Raw genomic sequence first — 18,914 nt, 5'->3', positions numbered from 1 at the left:
AGAGAAACAAAAACATGACCGAGTGCTTGGCCAAGGCCCCGGGCTGGGCAGGAGAGGCTGACAGGCCACGGGCACTCACCATGCATGTCCATCATCCCTGGGGAGGAACTGTTCTCCGGAGTGGTCACCTCTGAGCCACACTTCTCGTCCTTGCCTTTTTTCTTATTCTTGTTTTTCTGCAGGGGAAAATGGAGCAGAAACCAAGTCACCAGATCATGTGTGTGTGCACACGTGCTCAGAGCCCCTGGGGAGTGGTGTGAATATTTTATTCCACTGAAGCCTCCTGGAGCCCCCAGGCCTCTGGAGGTTTTCCTGGGCCCACATTGAACACGTCCTATTAGGGACTGGCCTCTGGGTCTCGCACACTGTGGAATCAGAGAGCCCCACAGAGGGGAGGGTTCTGAGGCTGGCCCAGCTCCGGCACCCTGGAAAATAAGCCTGCCTGTTTCTGGGGCTGTCAGCAGCAGTGTGGAAACACCCTGGCTGGCAGGACCTGCCTCCTCTTTTAGGGAGAGTATCTGGGGAAGAGGCTACCATCAGCCCAGAGCAGGTACAAAGTAATGCCAGGTGACCCAGAGGTCACTCACTTCCACCAGGTGCAGGCCCCCTGGGGCAGCCTTTCTCAAAGTGTACTCTGCTGACCTCCAGCACAAAAGCGCAAGAGGAGTTAGGAAGGAAGACCCCGGGAGAAAGGAGGGAGGATGGGGATGCTTTTTGTGCCATTCCTTTTTTCTTTTTTTTTTTTTTTGAGACAGAGTCTCGTTCTGTCACCCAGGCTAGAATGCAGTGGCGTGATCATGGCTCACTGCAAGCTCCAACTCCAACTCCCAGATTCAAGCGATTCTTCTGCCTCAGCCTCCCAAATAGCTGGGGCTACAGGTGCCTGCCACCACACCCGGCTAATTTTTGTATTTTTAGTAGAGACGGGTTTCACCAATATATTGGCCAGGCTGGTCTCGAACTCCTGACCTCGTGATCTGCCTGCCTCAGCTTCCCAAAGTCCTGGGATTACAGGTGTGAGCCACTGTGCCCGGCCATTCAATTTTTTTTTTTTTTACAAAAGGAATCATGTTAGAAACAACCTTGGCTGAACTGTAGGAGACTCGTTAAATCAATCGTGGTACATTCATTCAATGAAATCGGATGCAACAATTACAGGGAATAAGGTGGTTCTTCACAGACTAACATGGGGTGATCTGCAGAATACTAACACATTAACATATGTCAATATCGCCAAGATATATATATATATATGAAAGATGCAGGATACGTGAGCCTCACCACCAGTGGTAAGCAAAGGATGTGTGTGTGTGTGTGCGTGCTGTGTGTGTGCATGCGTGTATTTACATGCATGTTTGCGAGCGAAGCCTCCCTTTAGAAGGATAAACAAAACCTGGCAACACTGGTTGCCTCCAGGGGCGAGAACTGGGGTGGGGATGGGGGGTGCATGCAGGGATGAGAGGCAGATTTATAAAAGATATGCAGTAAAAGAGTAACATCGGAAGATACACAAATCCAAACAGACAAAAAGTGGACTGGTGGTTACCGGGGCAGGCGAGGGGAATGGGAAGTGACTGCTAATGGGTATGAGTTCCTTTTTTAGGGTGATGAAAATGTTCTGGAATTACAGTGGTGACAGGTGCACAACTCTGTGAATACACTAATTGAACTGAATAAAACAGTGACTTCTGGCCAGGCATGGTGGCTCACGCCTGTAATCCCAGCACTTTGGGAGGCTCAGGCAGGAGGATGGCTTGGGGCCAGGAGTTTGAGACCAGCCTGAGCAACATAGCCAGACCCTGTCTCTATTAAATAAATAAATAAGCCAGGTGTGTGGCCGGGTGTGGTGGCTCACGCCGGTAATCCCAGCACTTTGGGAGGCCGAGGCGGGCAGATCATGATGTCAAGAGCTCAAGACCATCCTGGCTAACATGGTGAAACCCCGTCTCTATTAAAAATACAAAAATTAGCTGGACGTGGTGGTGCGCGCCTGTAGTCCTATCTACTTGGGAGGCTGAGGCAGAAGAATTGCTTGAACCCGGGAGGTGGAGGTTGCAGTGAGCCAAGATTGCACCACTGCACTCCAGTCTGGCAACAGAGTGAGACTCTGTCTCAAAAAAATAAATGAATAAATAAAAATAATAAATAAATTAGCCAGGTATGCATGCCTGCAGTCTCAGCTACTCAGGAGGCAGAGAGAGAAGGATTGCTTGAGCCCAGGAGGTCGAGGCTGCAGTGAGCTATGATCCTGCCATTGCACTCCAGACTGGGCAACAGAGACCCTGTCTCTTAAAAAAAAAAAAAAAGTGACTTCTATGATATGTAAATTGTCTTAATTAAAAAATTGTTTAGAATTTGAATTTTGTAACATATTTTACCTATTTAAAAGGATGAAATTTTCAAGAGTTCTAAAGTAACAAATGGATATAACCATATAGATACTGAGTGTTTAAAACAATAAAAAGCTCTCCCTCCACAAGGCAGATTCCCAGCCTCAACCTGCAGAGACTCAGCGGCTGGTGATGGGCCCAGGAATCTGCATCTTCTGAAGGTGCTCAGCCAGGCCGAGAACCATCGCCCTAGAGGGAAAGGGGGTGGGGGAGTGGCACATGGCACATCATGGCTCACAGATGAAGAGGGAATTTGCATTTCTCGGCACCGTCTGCACAGCCGGCACAGTGCTAAGTATTCTCCGTGGTGATATATTGCTTTTGCTCTGTTGCAGAAACCGCGATTTGGATGTTACTGCTCCATTACACAAAAGAGGAAACTAAGGCCCAGCAATGTGGGGTCACCTGCCTAACATCACAGGTTAATCGGGGCTGGTCTGTCTGCCTCCAAATCAAACCGGTCCCTTGAAGCCTAGAGCAGCCCGGTCCTTCCCGATGGCCCAGGGCTTACGTTTTCCCCTTGATCATATTCCATTTGGCACTTCCCTGATATCTGTTTCATGCTATTCTATAATTATCTTCCCCCAACGAGATTAGAAATTCCTTGAGAGCAGGGACCACATCTTCTCAAATGCAACCGGCATTTCTACACCTAATGGCGGGCAAGGCACAGACATGGGCCGGAGCCAGGAACTGCCTTCGAGGAGCCTGCCCTACTCTTCCCTGGGAGATGCGGAGAGAGACCAAGGCTCAGTCCCTTTGGGGAAAGCAGCCCTGGTGGTTCCGGGAGCCCAGGCTAGAACCAGAAGGGAAAACAAAGGCCCAAGTTCAGGGGTGAGCATGTGATCACGGGGTGAAGAATGGAGCCACAGCCCTGCCCAGAGACCCAAGACTTGCCGGGCAGGTAACTGAAGATGGGGGCGAGAAACTTAGCCCCTGTCTTTTTGGAGGAAGCTGGACCCCCACATGCTTCCCCCACCCCAAACCTACCAGTCATGACCTTACGTCACTCCCAGGAGTGGCCGCAGCCATGTGGGTTAGTCTGCGCCATCTTCCCAGGTAGAAGGACTGAGTTTGAGTAAATAGGGAAGGCAGTCCAGGCAGGGGGGAATGGCCCAGGCAAAGGCCTATGGGGCAGACTGTTCTTGATTTGGGATGGAAATGAGAGGGGTCTCTGGAAGTAACTGGCCTGGGAACCACGAAGTTGGGAGAGCCCTGTCTGCTCGGGGCAGTTGCCAGCCATCACAGGACAGCGCCTCGCATTCCCTCTAGTGGTGGAAGTCGGGATGGCGCCACCCCTCCTGGAGCCCTCCTGGAGCCCCGCATCCCTGCACCAGGCTTTCCTAGCACCGGGGACCCCTGTCACCAGCAGCTCCACTCACCAGAAGCTTCTCCAAGTGCAGAGAGAACCTGCGCTTTGGAGTCAGACAGACCTGAGCTCCATTCACAGCTCTGAGGTGAGCCGTGTGAAGTGGCTTCACCTCTCTGAGCCTGTGCCCTCACTTGTACAGAGGAGAGGTTAAAAAGATCAACTCCACAGGCTGAGTAGGAAAAATAATGGAGATGCTGCATGTGAGGCATCAGCCCAGGGCCTGGCAGATGGTCAGAGGCTCAGGAACAGAACCACAAAGGTGGGGAGAACGTGCCTAACTGTGGGCACCACCACACCTGCCCCAAAACACAGTGCCAAGCCCTGGGGGGGGGCGCTCGGCCCAGAAGACACAACTTGCAGGCCGGGCACAGTGGTTCACGCCTTAACTCCAGCACTTTGGGAGGCCCAGGCAGGTGGATCACCCGAAGTCAGGAGTTCAAGACGAGCCTGGCCAACACGGTGAAACTGCGTCTCTACTAAAAATACGAAAAAATTGGCTGGGTGTGGTGGTGTGCACCTGTAATCCCAGCTACTCGGGAGGCTGAGGCTGGAGAATCACTTGAACTCACGAGGCAGAGCATGCAGTGAGCCAAGATCACAACACTGCACTCCAGCCTGGGCGGCAGAGTGAGACTCTGTATCAAAAAAAAAAGAAGAAGAAGAAGAAGACACAACTTGCGGGATCCCCCCGTCCACCGCTCTGAGGGCCAGACTCTGGGGCTGGAGTGGGAGGGGTGGGGACTGGTACAGCCTCCCCAGGTCTAATCTGGGTCCTTCTACTCCCAGGGGCTCTTGGTCCCAGAGCCCCAGCACGGTGGGTAGCAGTGGACAACCTCCCTCCCCATGGTGGGAGGAGCACGAATGGGTGGCCCACCCCAGGGGACCAGCCCTCCATACTCACGTCATCAACCTTGGGCTCTGTCACAGGGACCCATTTGTAGATTCGTAGGGATGTGTCACCAACGGTCACCCATTTCTTCTCCCTGAGGAGGATGAGGAAGAGCCTGTTACCGGGGACTCTTCATCCCTGGGGGACACAGGCCACACTCCCTTGGGGCTGAGAGCAAGCTCCAGATCACACAGATGAGGGTTTGAATCCCAGCTCCACCCTCACTAGTGGGAGGCCCTGGGCAGGCCACATCACCCATCTAAGCCTGGTTTCTCCACCCGTTACACCACATAGGGTGGTTGCCCTCTCCAGGCTGTCGCCAAAAAGGCTGAGGGTGGGGCTGCCATTACAAGGACTCCTATGGGTGGCGGGAGTCGGGCCCAGGTTCCTCCTGTGTCACTGCCAATGCCACGCAGCCAGTGGACTGGGCCACCCGCGCCCGTCTGGGCAGCAGAGAGGGCTTCAGGCCAGCAGGCCGATTCCTCCCATGGGGGGTGGAGTCGTCACCAAGGACACCCCGGGGCTCCTCCTGCCCTCTGGGCGATGCGTCTGAGGTCAGGGGAGGCAGGAGCAGGCAAGCCGGGGAGCCGCCCACACTCTGCCGGAAGAATGCCCTTCGTGGCGGCCAAGGAGAGCCAGGGAGTGGTGACCTCGGCCCGAAAGGAGGTTACACAGCCTGAATGTGTGGGTGCAGCCAGGTGGGAGGGGAACTGCACCCCTGATTCAGGGCTCCTAGTGACCCTGTCTGCAAGGTCACCCCAGCTGCATTACAAACACTTGAAGGGGAGTCCAGACCCCCCACTGTGAGAGGCAGGTTTATGGATGAGGAGAAACTTACAAGCCACAGAAGCAAACAGGACTGGTTTTCATTTGAGATAACAATGCCCACCCTCTCCTCCACCACCACCACTCTGCTCCGAGCCACTGTCATTTTTCCGATTATTGCTACAGCCAGCCACCTGCTGTCCTTGACCCCCTGCACTCCGACTTGTCCCTTACCGCCTCGAAGGCCCAGCAGCCACACCCCTGAGGGGACTGAGGCTCAGGAGAGCCTCCCAGAAGCAGGGCTGGGGTTGGAACCGAGGCTCCTAAATCAAGACTCTGCCAGATCAGGAGACCTGCGAGGCCACCAAGGAGCCACTGATGGCTCAGCTAGGAGGCTGGCGGATTTAAGGGGCCCAGCAGGCACTGTTGGGGCAGGCGCACCCCTGGTACAGGCGACGTAGCTGCCCGAGTCCTCAGCAATTTTGGTGACAAATTCCCAGAACTGAGAATTCTGTGTGGCACGAGCACCTCTGTCGGTGAGCTGCCTGGCACCTTTTTTTGGCCTCTCTGCCCAAACTCAGCCTTAGATCACCCCCTCGTGGGGCACGTGGCCCTCACATGCTGGTGTGACAGGTTACAGGACTCCCACCCTGTCACCACGGGGGTTGCAGGATGACCGAGCATACTCAAACCCAGCCAGCCGAAACCACAGACACCTCACCCCCAAAAACCCTGCCCGCTCGGGTCCCACGTGTTCCATCAGAGGACGCTACGGCCCGGCTTTTCTTATTATACCAGTGGCCATTCCTAGCGCCTTCTATGTACCAAGGACTGTGCCGGCTCATCCGGCAGGAAATGGCAACTTCCCCATTTGACAGATAAAGAAACTGAGGCACAGGGCGGTGAAGGTGAACTCATTCTCCCAGAGCCAGCACTCGAACCCTTCACCCAGCACAGCTGTTGAGACCAGCCTCTCTGCCCCCTCTTCCTTGCACCTTTTCACCCAGAAACGATGCAGGAAAGACGAGTGTCTAAGTCCACTGGCCCGTCTCCTGCCTCCTGTGGGCAGAGCAGACAAACCACAATGCCCACCTTTCCCCTCCTCCATTCTGAGCAATCAGAAGGTGTCCAGAAGAGACCAAGTGCTCCTGGGAAGAACCTCAGTTGTTAGAGCAACCATCACAATAGCCACTGTGTGCCCAGGCTATTACATGTCAGGCTCCACGCCAAGCACTCTACTTACACACCCTCTCTCCCTGAGATTCCCAACAGGCTACAAGAGGGGGACGATTGTCACCCTTTTTACAGATGCAGAAACAGGATGCCCAGAGAGGTTATACCACTAGCTTGGGGTCTCACAGACAGGAAGTGGCAGAAGAGAATTAGATTTGGGCTCGGACCCCAGACACCACCTCCTGCTATTCTGTTGCCCATGAAAACCAAGAATCATTCTAAAGGAGCGCCAGGGTAACAGAAGCTGGAGGAAGAATGACAAATTGCCAGGACTCCATGCAGATTGGCCAAAGCCATTCATTACTCATGAGCCCTGGACCAGCTTCCCAGTAAATCAACCCATTCAAGGTTTGATTGTGTTTGGGAAAAAAAAAAAAAAAAAAAGTAATTGACTTGTAACACACAGGACACCTTTCAGGGCAGAAAGTGTGCCAGAGATCTGGGCTTTGCGGCCGCAAATCAGCCAAGATGCAAGTTTGCAGCTGCTTCCCAGCGAGGCTCGAGGCCACCGCAGGCTACAAGCTGAATGCAGCCAGGCTTTCGTGCCTCTCTTTGCCCCAACTGGCAACCTCTTCACCGAGTTCTCAAGTTACCCCAGTGATGAGAAACTGTATTTCTAGGTGTGGACATTGAGGGGACTTTGGGACAGAGGCAAGAACATTAAGAACTCTACCTCTGAGCTGGACCTATGCTCAGCTAAGCAGCGACCCGGAGGGGCCATGGAGCTCAAGTTTAAGGCACCAAGTGAGCACCCAGGAGGACATGGGATTTCACAGCCACAGACACACTGGGTGGGCACACGGGTTCAGCGGAGCAGCTGAGGTTTCCCACAATTGCCCCCCAAAACCATCACCACAGAACACATAGCCATCCCCAAAAAAGAGCGTTGCTCCTCTTCCCCAATGAGGGTATTAAGCTATACTCATCACTTTCTTATTTTTTAATTTTTTTATTTTTTTGAGACGGACTCCTGCTCTGTGGCCCAGGCTGGAGTGCAGTGGCACAATCTCGGCTCACTGCAACCTCCGCCTCGCGGGTTCAAGCGATTCTCCTGCCTCAGCCTCCTGAGTAGCTGGGACTACAAGCACGTGCCACCACGCCCGGCTAATTTTTGTATTTTTAGTAGAGACGGGTTTCACCATGTTGGCCAGGCTGACATCAAACTCCTGACCTCAGGTGACCCACCCGCCTCGGCCTCCCAAAGTGCTGGAATTACAGGTATAAGCCACTGTGCCCAGCCTATTTGTTATTTTTTTGAGATAGGGTCTCCCTCTGTTGCCCAGGCTGGAGTGCGGTGGTGCAATCACTGCTCACTGCAGCCTCGACCTCCTGGGCTCAAGTGATCTTCCTGCCTTGGCCTCCCAAAATGCTGGGATTACAGGTGTGAGCCACCACACATGGGCCCCACTTTATATTTAGGGTGGCAAACAACCAGTCAACAGGCGTGTTTTGTTTGGCCTGCACAGTACTTTAAAAATGTTAAATCTGCTGCCAAACTTCAAACAAACAAACAAACAAACAAACAACAAAACAGGCTTTGCATAAGAATCCAGACTTCTGGCTACTCTTGAAAACATGACCTGGGCCCACATGCCCCAGGGAGCGACAGCTTGCCCCAGATGGGCTCTCTGGCCCCCCTCAGATGCCCTCACTCTTGACACCTGTAAGCACCAGGTACAGAAATCCCCACAACCACCAGGCTGCAGCCCAACTTGCTGCAAAGCTGGCCCTGGGTGTGCCCCACGCCTCCTGTCTTGGCGGCCCCGTCACCTTACCCTGACTTCAGCACCTTTCCCTTCCCATTACACTTGAGCTTCTGGGAGGAAAGGAAAAAATGAGGTCCCAGCAGTAGGAATATAGACCCAACTGCTCCTCCCCAGCACGGACTCCTATATAAACTACAAGAATCCATCCCAGATTCTTCAGGCTAAGGCCAATTTCGAATGTTCTCCTGTGTCCAGGTCCAAGGGTTAGCCAACAAGACCATCTTAGGGTTACCCACCACTCAAGGGGACCCTGCTGACTCCCTCCAGGAAAGCTCTACTCCCTGTCCTTGTACTCACTCCTCATGGCTAGTCCCTGTCACCTCAAGAGGCCTGGCCCATGGCTGGCCTCACCCTAGCTAGGCCCAGGTCTGCCTGACCTGCCATGTGCCCAGTAGGAATGTCTCCATGATGAAACCTCTGGAGGAGCTGAGGTGAGGAAGGCCTCAGGCCCAAACCTCTACCTCTCCTGGGACAGATGGGAGCTCTTCAGGCACAGACCTTTCTCAGTCCTCACAGCAAGTCATTGAGGGAACCCTCAGACCAGGTGCTAAGGGGTCCTGGGCCTAAGCCTACTTTTTTTGTTTGTTTTTTGAGACAAGGTCTCACCCTGTCACCCAGGCTGGAGTACAGTGGCACAATCGTAGCTCACTGCAGCCTCAACCTCCTGGGCTCAAGTGATCCTCCGGGCTTAGCCTCCCGAGTAGCTGGGATTACAGACGAGGGTCACCATGCCTGTCTAATTTTTTTCTTTCTTTCTTTCTTTTTTTTTTTTTTTGAGACGGAGTCTCGCTCTGTCGCCCAGGCTGGAGTGCAGTGGTACAATCTTGGCTCACTGCAAGCTCTGCCTCGTGGGTTCATGCCATTCTCCTGCCTCATCCTCCCAATAGGTGGGACTATAGGCGCCTGCCACCACGCCCGGCTAATTTTTTGTATTTTTAGTAGAGATGGGGTTTCACTGTTAGCCAGGATGGTCTCGATCTCCTGACCTCGTGATCCTCCCTCCTCGGCCTCCTAAAGTGCTGAGATTACAGGTGTGAGCCAACGCGCCCAGCCTTTTCTCTTTTCTTTTCTTTTTTTTTTTTTTTTGAGATGGAGTCTTGCTCTGTTGCTCAGGCTGGAGCGCAGTGGCGCGATCTCGGCTTACTGCAACCTGCGCCTCCCAGGTTCAAGCAATTTTCCTGACTCAGCCTTAAGAGTAGCTGGGATTACAGGCGTGCACCACCACATCCAGCTAATTTTTTGTATTTTTAGTAGAGACAGGGTTTCACCATGTTGGCCAGGCTGGTTTCCAACTCCTGACTTCAGGTGACCTGCCTGCCTCGGCCTCCCAAAGTGCTGGGATTACAGGCATGAGCCACCGCGTCCAGACTAATTTTTCTTTTATCTTCTTCTTCTTTTTTTTTTTTTGAGACGGAGTCTCGCTCTGTTGCCCAGGCTGGAGTGCGGTGGCGCAATCTCCGCTCACCGCAAGCTCCACCTCCCGGGTTCCCGCCATTCTCCTGCCTCAGCCTCCCAAGTAGCTGGGACTACAGGCGCCCGCCACCACGCCTGGCTAATTTTTTGTATTTTTTTAGTAGAGACGGGGTTTCACCATGTTTGCCAGGATGGTCTTGATCTCCTGACCTCGTGATCCGCCTGCCCGGCCTCCCAGAGTGCTGAAATTACAGGCGTGAGCCACCGCGCCTGGCTCTTTTTTTTCTTTTTCTTTTTTTTTGGTTTGAGACCCAGGCTGGTCTCAAACTCCTGGGCTCAAGCAATCCTCCTGTCTCAGCCTCCCAAAGCTCTGGGATTACAGGCATGAGCCACCGCAGCGGGCCTCCAAGCTTACGCTGCAGCCCAAGCTTTCGTCTCCTACCATCGCCCTGGGGTCTTCTCTCCTCCACCAGCACAGGGCCCCCAAACCCTGGCCCAGTTTCCCAAAAAGAGGCCCACCATTTTGTTTTCCCTTTAGCCATCTTCTGGTCACCTCACCTCCACTGGCCTGCCTTGCTGAAACACCAGAAAAAGAGAAGAGGAGACAGCCTGCCCCAAATGAGAGGGAGGCCACAGCTTTTTCCGGGGGTGAGGGAAGCATCAGGGGACAGTGGGTGGGTCGGGGGGGGGTAATTTTAGGGGTCACTAGGGCTGAGGAGAAACCCACCCAAGGCTCATGGGGCCAAATGATCTGCCAAACACTTCAGCTTCCCTCTGGGTAAAATACAGGGTGCCCTGTTAAATTTGCATTTCAGATAAATTAGATAATGTTTTAGTATAAGTGTGTCCCAAATATTGCATGAGACATACTCAAAAACATTTATTTTTAAAAAAATCTTTCATTGTTTATCTGAAATTCAAATTTAACTGGGTGTGCTGTATTTTTATCTGGTTAAACCTGGCAACCCCACCTCCCCACCAGTGGTGAAATGCATGGTTGGTGACCAGACAATTAATAAACAACCCACAGTCTCATGGGCTGAGTCTAAGACCCAATCCGAAGGCGCGGGGAAGGTGGGATATGGCTTCTCAGGGGCCAGAGAAACCTGGGCAATAAGCCCAAGGCTTTCGCTTAGAAGGGGCCAAAAAAAAAAAAAAAAAACAAACCTCAAAGCCAAGTTTCTACAAAGTCCACCTTACAACACAGACAACACTGAGCAACAGCTCCTCCTGCGCCCAGGGCGCGGTGCTCTCGGAGGCATGACCTCAATCGTCCTCAATAACCCGAGGGGACCTGGAAGCCAAGCACAAAACCCCGGGTCACCATGGTTAGAGAAGTGACAATGATATGCCCAAGGTCGCGGCAACGAAGTGAACTGGAAGCTGGACCATGAGATCCCAAAGCCTGAGGTCTTCAGAGGACACGATGTGTTGTTTCCCCAAACCCAGGGAGGCGCAGAGGCACAGCCCCTCAAGCTCCAACTACAGGCCTGGTCCCCGCGGGGTCAGCGGGCTGGAAGGCCTCCAGGCCGGCCGCCCTGGGGCCCGCGGGGTGGGAAGCCCCATCTCTCCATCTGCCCTCCCTGCAGAGCAGCTGGCTGCCCTGCGGGAGCAGCTGTCAGGGTGCAGGAGCCTCTGTCCAGCCGGGAACCTGGAGTAGGAGGCCCCACCACGCCTCCTCGAGCAGAGAAAGGCGGCTTGCCGGCTGTTTCCCAACCTCCAGGCCGGCGACAGAAGGGACCCAGGCACAGACACCAGTTCTTTCTTTGCACAGGGGCTGAGGCAAGGAGGGGAGCAACTCCGGGCTTCCCGCGGGGAATCCCACAGTAGAGGGGGCTGCGGGTTGTTTTCCAGCGTGTGTGTGTTGGCCTGCAGCTGTTTCTGCCATTTTTAAATGGCTCCAGTCGGGCACCGGGCACCCTGTGTACCAGGGGAGCTCCCGAGACACCGACGACTTGGATCTCAACTTTGGAAAGCCTCCCCTTCTCACGGTTCTGAAAATTCTTTGTCCCACTGGAGCCAAACCCAGCCCACGGCCGGGCATCCGGCCATCGCAGCCAGCCCTTTCCATAGGAGGCCGGGGAGCACGTGGACTTTATTGATTTTCCTCTTGCCTTTTTTGTTGGGTTTGACTCAGAAAGGACAGCTAACTTGTGACACCGCCACACCGGAGGCTCGCCCCCAGTGGCTTTTAGAGACCGAGGCGCTACTCGAGAAACGACACCCCCAAACGTAAACATCCCCTGCCACAGGGCCTGCCCAGCTTCCAGGCTCGAAATAAAGGGTCGAGACGAGCCCGCGGGCGCTGACACTCAGAGCCAGCGTCGCGGCGGCTCCTCTCCCTCCGGGACCCCAGTGAAGGCGTGGGAAAAAAATAATAAAGTTGAAATCAGGCAGCGGGGAGTTTTCAACAACTCTGACCCAACCTGGCGATCTGCTTGCGCCTCGGGCCTGGCCCAGGAGCCGATTCCGAGCAGACCCCGACGAGGCCGCGGAAAGGTTCGATCCCCTTAATGTCGACCGGGCCACGCCGGGCGGACGCTAATGTGATCCCGAAAACCACGCGCGGCCGCCACCAAGTCCCCCTCTCCCCCGTGCAGAGAACAAAAACAACAGCTCCCTCCGCAAAACAAACACGAGCTCCCGGTGTGGAGAGGCAGCCGCGGCCCAGGACGAACGGCTTCTGGCCAAAAACATCGGCTGGCCCGAGCCCCCCGCCCGGGGCGCCGTGCAGAGCGGGGTGGGACGTGGGCGCCCCGCGCCCCTGGCCGCTGGCTCCCAGCGCTCGCCCCCATCTTTCCTGGTCGCCGAGAGCCCTCGCTCCAGGCAGCCCAAAGCGCTAAATTTAAACGGCTCGCGCTCTGCAAACTCCGCAGACTCGAGGGCGCCGGGCCCGGGAGGCGGGAGCGGGCGGCCGGGCGGGCCGGGGCTGGCGGAGGGCGGCGGGGCGCGGGCCGGGGCGCGCGGGGAGGAGACGGCGGCGGCGGCCCGCTCGGAGCCTGCACAATGGAGCTCGCGCTCTCCCCGCCGCCGCCGGCATCGCGGCCCCGGCGCGCGGGAAGCCGCTTTCATGTGACTTGCACAAAACGAAATGGCTTCTGGGGCCGGCCCCGAGCCCCCCTCCCGGGAGCCGAGCGCCGCGGCGGGGGCCGCCCCGCCGCTCCAACCGCCTGGCCCCGGCGCCCGCCGCCTCCGGGCCGCCGCGCCAGGTGGGCTACAGGCGGGAGCGCACCTGGGCAGCGGCCGCGGCCCCCGCCTGGCGCAGGTGACCCGGCTCGCGCGCCGCCCGCCCGTCCGCCCGCCCTCGCCAAGTCCCGGGGCCCGCGGCGGGGCTGGGCCGGGGCAGGCGGCCGGGGCGCTGCGCCCCGCGGCTCTCTGGAGCCGCGCTCGGGCTCGGGGCGGCCGGGGAGGCGGCTGGCGGCGGGCGCCTCCGCTTACCATTTGCGCACTTTCTCGATCGCCGCCATGACCCTCTTGATATCATCTTTGGCCCGGCTCCTCGTCTCGGCTCGAACCGACCTGCCCGACATGGTTCCGGCGGGGAGACGGAGGCTGGGGAGCGCGCCCGCCGGGTCCTGCTCGCGCTCCGCGGCGGCCACACTCGCGCCCGCCCGCCGCTCACTCACTCGCGCACAGACACTCGCACTCTCACACGCACACACTCACACACACACACACACACACATACACACACACACAAAGCCCGGGGCCGCCGCGCGCCTGGCCCAGTGCGCAAGCGCCGGGCGGCAGCTGCACGGAGCAGGGGGAGCCGCGCCGCCGCCGCCGCCGGCAGTGCGGCCTCCGGGCGCCGCGGCCACCGGGCAGCGCCCCCGGGCCTCCTGCGCCCCCAGAGGGGACGCCCCGGACGCCCTCCTGGGGAGGTGGCGAAGGGCGCACGGCGACCCCCGGCTCTGGGCGCGCGGTGGGGGCAGGCGTGCGGACACGCGCGCTGACCCTTCCTCGGAGGCCGCAGGTGCCGAGGGGTCCACGGGAGACAGCCGGTCTGCGGGGCGCGGGGGGGTCGCGTTCCCCGGGAGCCAGCCCAGCTGCCCCTGCCCAGCCCCCGGAGCGCGGCGGCGGGTGCAGTCGTGCAAGTTTCTTGCGGGTCTCTTGACTTCTCCGAGTTGAAGGCACCGGTTCGGGACGCGAGGTGCTCTTGGAAAGAGTTGGGCATCGCGCATCTCTGCTGGCCCGCGGCCCTGTTCAAATGCGAGCTAGGACGTCGCCTGCCCCAGGCTTTGTCCTTTTGGAAAACTAGGGTTGTAGGAAGGTGCCTGGTGCCAGGCAGACCACCAGAGACTCTCGACCTTGAGTACTAAAGAGTTTTCTGCTCAGCAAAAGCTCAATGATGATCAGCATCGTAACAGGGACTCTTCCTCCCGCCCCCAGAAGTTCTCTTGTCATAAACAAGGGGAGGGGGTCTTCGCTGAGCTTCACCAGAGGACCACGATTTCACCTTAAGCCATTCCTGACTTCAGTACCAGACTGAGACCAGGCGCTGCTACTGCCCAAATGACCCCTGGTCCCATCTACAAGGAGCACTTTTGAGGCCTCAGAACAGAGCCCCGGGGAGAAATCTGCGATGATCAGGGTAACCTGGGTGCGGCATCTTGGTGTTCAGCTGCAGCGGAACCGGCCGGACCAGAGCTAATGCGCGCCCAGAATGAAGAGGGAGACCGAGTGGCCCAAATGTCAGCGCCCCGGGCCTGGAGATGACAGCCCGACAGCAGCCATTTCACAGCTGGGGAAACTGAGTCCTGGGAAAGTTCAAGGTTGCAGCCTTAAGTTGTTACTCATTCTAGACGTTTCCCCTGAGGGTTTGGTCTTTGGGGAACACGCTACTGTGGAAATGGAGAGACCGCAGGCCTTTTCCTAGGCATTTCTTTTTACTATTCTGAAACGCAGTCTCCTGACGTGAAAAATGAAGAAAAGAACAAATACCGGCCGGGCGCGGTGGCTCATGCCTGTAATACCAGCACTTTGGGAGGCCGAGGCGGGTGGATCACTTGAGGTTAAGAGTTCGATACCAGCCTGGCCAACATGGTGGGTGAAACCCCGTCTCTACTAAAAATACAAAAATTAGCCGGGCGCTGTGGTGGGCTCCTGTAATCGCAGCTACTCGGGAGTCTGAGGCAGGAGACTTGCTTGAACCTGGGAGACGGAGGTTGCAGTGAGCAGAGATCCAGCCACTGTACTCCAGCCTGGGAGACAGAGTGAGACCCTGTCTCAGAAAAAAAAAAGGCCGGGCGCGGTGGTTCATGCCTGTAATTCCAGCACTTTGGAGGCCGAAGTGGGCAGATCACGAGGTCAGGAGTTCGAGACCAGCCTGGCCAACATGGAGAAACCCTGTCTCTACTAAAAATACAAAAATTAGCTGGGCGTGGTGGTGCAGGCCTGTAATCTGAGCTACGCGGGAGGCTGAGGCAGGAAAATGCTTGAACCTGGGAGGCAGAGGTGCAATGATCATGCCATTGCACTCCAGCCTGGGCAACAGAGCAAAACTGAATATCAAAAAAACAAAACAAAACAAAATAAAACAAAACAAAACAAAAAAAGAGAGAGAAAGAAAAAGAAAAAAAAGAGAAAGAGAAAGAAGGACTTCAGAAAATCGTTCCGAGAATTTTCTGGGAAAATATGCAACAGCAGGTCATAAAACAGATCTCACAGAGATATGTGAGATCAATAGATATGTGCTTTGGGCCACATGAAACTTTAAAAAAATGTATCTTAAAATTTAAAATAGGAAAATATTATGTCAGAATTCAAATAGTGACTGAGGAACAGATAAATGTGTCTATCCACACAATGGAATATTATTCAGCCATAAAAGGGAATGAATACATGCTACAACATGGGTGAACCTTGAAACACGCTAAGTGAAAGAAGCCAGTCACAAAAGGATAAATATGCATAAGTCCATTTGCGGGAGATATCTAAAACTAGGCGAATCCATAAAGACAGACATCAGATTGGTGGTTGCCAGGGGCAAGGGGGAGGGGAGAACAGGAGTGACTGCTAACGGATGTGGGGTTTCCTTTTGGAGTGATAGGAAAGTTCTGGAATGAGATAGTGGTGATGGTTGCAGAACAATGTGAATGTACTTAATGACACTGAATTGTACACTTTTAAATGGTTACAATGGTCAATTTTATGTGTATTTGATCATAATAAAAAGAAATCAAGGCTGGGTGCGGTGGCTCACATCTGTGATTCCAGCACTTTGGGAGGCCGAGGTGGGTGGACTGCTAGAGGCCAGGAGTTTGAGACCAGCCTGGGCAACATGGTGAAACCCCATCTCTACAAAAAATTCAAAAAATAGCCAGGTGTGGTTGTGCGCATCTGCAGCCCCAGCTGCTCAGGAGGCTGAGGTGGGGAAGATGGCTTGAGCCCAGAACGTAGAGGCTGCAGTGAGCCAAGATCATGCCACTGCATGAAGCAAAGAAAGAGAGAGAGAGAGAGAGAGAGAGAAAGAAAGAACGAAAGAAAGGAAGAAGAAAAGAAAAGAGAGAGGGATGAGGAGAAGGAGAGAGGGAGGGAAGGAAGAAGGAAGAAAAAGAGGGAAGGAGGGAGGGAGGAAGGAAGGAAGGAAAAAAAATACCCAGCTTCTCTAGAACCAGCAGATCTGCATACTGGACCCTCAGTGCCACATGGCACCCATCGGCTAGAGCAGAGAGCTCTGTCTGTATCTTTCAGACAGAGTTCTCTGGGTCACCAGTGCACTCATAGCCACTTTACTCATTTGTGTTACCTGTCTGGCCCCTGAAAGTATTTGTGATTTTGATCCCCAATAAAACCATAAAGCTTTCTTCAAATGTCCTTTGTAAATCTAGTATGTCACTTTTAGTAGTTTCCTGTCTCCTGCAGGTATTTTTACACTTCTTTCTTTCAACAAAGCACAGTAGTTTTACAGCCTGTGTCTGATGATTCTAGTATTTGAAGTCTCCAAGAGTCTGTTTCTGCTAGGTCTTGCTCATGGTGTCATAGTTCCTTGTTATATGCCTGGTTCTCTTTGACCATGCTGGACACTATTTTAAAATTTATTCATAGGGATAATTTGAGGCCTCTCCCTAGAAATAATTTATATTTGTTTCTGCCAGGCTCCTCAGGTCACTGCTAGTCTGGGATGACCTTAATCCTAGTTCAGGGTTTGTGAGTCCCTGACCACTCAGGTGATGCGAATCCTGGCCGCATAGTTGTGCAAGACTGGTTGACTTCTTGTAGTCTGAGGGTGGAGCCAGGGATGTGCTGCAGATGGTTTACAGGCTTCTGCTTCCCAGCTCTGTGTTTAGTGACCTCATGCTGAGAGTTTGGAATCAGCTGTGGAGGGAGTATTTACACCATGGAAATCGGCAAATGATTTATACATCAGGACCCTCCTTCCCCAGCCCCAGCCAGAGCTAGTGGTTGAACATTTACCAGCATACCATTGGTGGAGTCCGACAGGGCCCAAATTATTGTGGGAAAGGACTCCCGCTTAGTGTGAGTCGTGGATTTTAATTTTTTGGCCTTTTTTTGCTTGAGACGGAGTCTTGCTCTGTCACCTAGGCTAGAGTGCAGTGACGTGCTCTCAGCTCACTGTAAGCTCCGCCTCCTGGGTTCACGCCATTCTCCTGCCTCAACCTCCCAAGTAGCTGGGACTACAGGTGCCCGCCACCACGCCTGGCTAATTTTTTGTATTTTTAGTAGAGACGGGGTTTCACCGTGTTAGCCAGGATGGTCTCGATATCCCGACCTCGTGATCCACCCACCTCAGCCTCCCAAAGTGCTGGGATTACAGGCATGAGCCACTGCGCCCAGCCTTTTTTTTTTTTTTTTTTTTTTGAGACGGAGTCTCGCTCTGTTGCCCAGGCTGGAGTGCAGTGGCACAATCTCGGCTCACTGCAAGCTCCGCCTTCTGGGTTCACACCATTCTCTTGCCTCAACCTCCTGAGTAGCTGGGACTATAGACGCCCGCCACCACGCCCAGCTAATTTTTTTTTTTTTTTTGTATTTTTAGCAGAGACAGGGTTTCACCATGTTAGCCAGGATGGTTTCGATCTCCTGACCTCATGATCCGCCCGCCTCGGCCTTCCAAAGTGCTGGGATTACAGGCGTGAGCCACCGCACCCAGCCTAATTTTCTGGCCTCTTGCCCCATAAAATCATTCATGGTCAAGTTCAAATATGCTAAGCTGGCAAAAGTAAAAGTGGCTTCCTTGCCAGATTACATTTCAGGTTTTTTCCTTCAATTTTGGCCTAATTTCTCACTATCTTCTTTCTTACAGTCAGCATGTAGTGGCTTTTAGGATATTCTCAAGTATTTTTCCTAGCATTTTTAGTTACTTCGAGAGTTAGTCTGAATAATTGTTTACTAGAAACTGGAAGTCAAGCTCTCTACAAATGTTTACTATTATTCTAGTTATGTTAAAAGAGTAAAAGAGAGGCCGGGTACAGTGGCTCACGCTTGTAATCCTAGCACTTTGGGAGACTGAGGCGGGCAGGCAGATCACCTGAGGTGAGAAGTTCAAGACCAGCCTGGCCAACATGGCGAAACCCCATCTTTACTAAAAATACAAAAATTACCCGGGTGTGGTGGCAGGTGCCTGTAATCCCAGCTACTCAGGAGGCTGAGGCAGGAGAATCGCTTGAACTCGGGAGATGGAGGTCTCAGTGAGCCCAGATCACACCACTGCACTCCAGTCTGAGTAACAGAGTGAGACTCCATCTCAAAGAAAAGAAAAGAAAAAAAGAGTAAAAGAGGGATTCCAGGGTCACAGGAGTGAGTGAGTTAGTTATGGCTGTGTCAAATGTCATAACCTCTCTGTGCCTCATCTGTAAAATGGGGATGAAAATAACTACACCCATTTCATAGGGTTCTTATGAAAATTACGCACGCTAGACCAGGCGCGGTGGCTCATGCCTGTAATCCCAGCACTTTGGGAGGCCGAGGCGGGCGGATCACGAGGTCAGGAGATCGAAACCATCCTGGCTAACATGGTGAAACCCTGTCTCTACTAAAAATACAAAAAATTATCCGGGCATGGTGGCGGGCACCTGTAGTCCCAGCTACTCGGGAGGCTGAGGCAGGAGAATGGCATAAACCCAGGA

At 54.3% G+C, this 18,914-nt stretch overlaps 1 protein-coding gene across 4 annotated transcripts in view; it reads right to left on the bottom strand.

Annotated features, from left to right (window-relative positions):
* The window catches only part of BCL7A (BAF chromatin remodeling complex subunit BCL7A), a 43,231-nt gene extending 26,582 nt beyond the window's left edge, over positions 1-16,649 (bottom strand). The window contains exons 1-3 of one of the 4 annotated variants that reach the window (XM_034934692.3): positions 13,267-16,649; positions 4,664-4,745; positions 80-176 (exon numbers count right to left, since the gene is read on the bottom strand). In XM_034934692.3, coding sequence (XP_034790583.1) covers positions 80-176; positions 4,664-4,745; positions 13,267-13,358 — 271 coding nt within the window. In that variant the 5' untranslated portion in view covers positions 13,359-16,649. The remainder of the gene's footprint in view (positions 1-79; positions 177-4,663; positions 4,746-13,266) is intronic. The other 3 variants (XM_034934691.3, XM_034934694.3, XM_063593744.1) reach the window with 3 other exon arrangements.
* Positions 16,650-18,914: the final 2,265 nt, after the last annotated feature.

The sequence above is a fragment of the Pan paniscus genome, chromosome 10 (genome assembly GCF_029289425.2).
Source record: "Pan paniscus chromosome 10, NHGRI_mPanPan1-v2.0_pri, whole genome shotgun sequence".
NCBI lineage: Eukaryota > Metazoa > Chordata > Mammalia > Primates > Hominidae > Pan > Pan paniscus.
The sequence above is the reverse complement of the archived record's forward strand: the minus strand, read 5'-3'. Positions and strand labels throughout refer to the sequence as shown.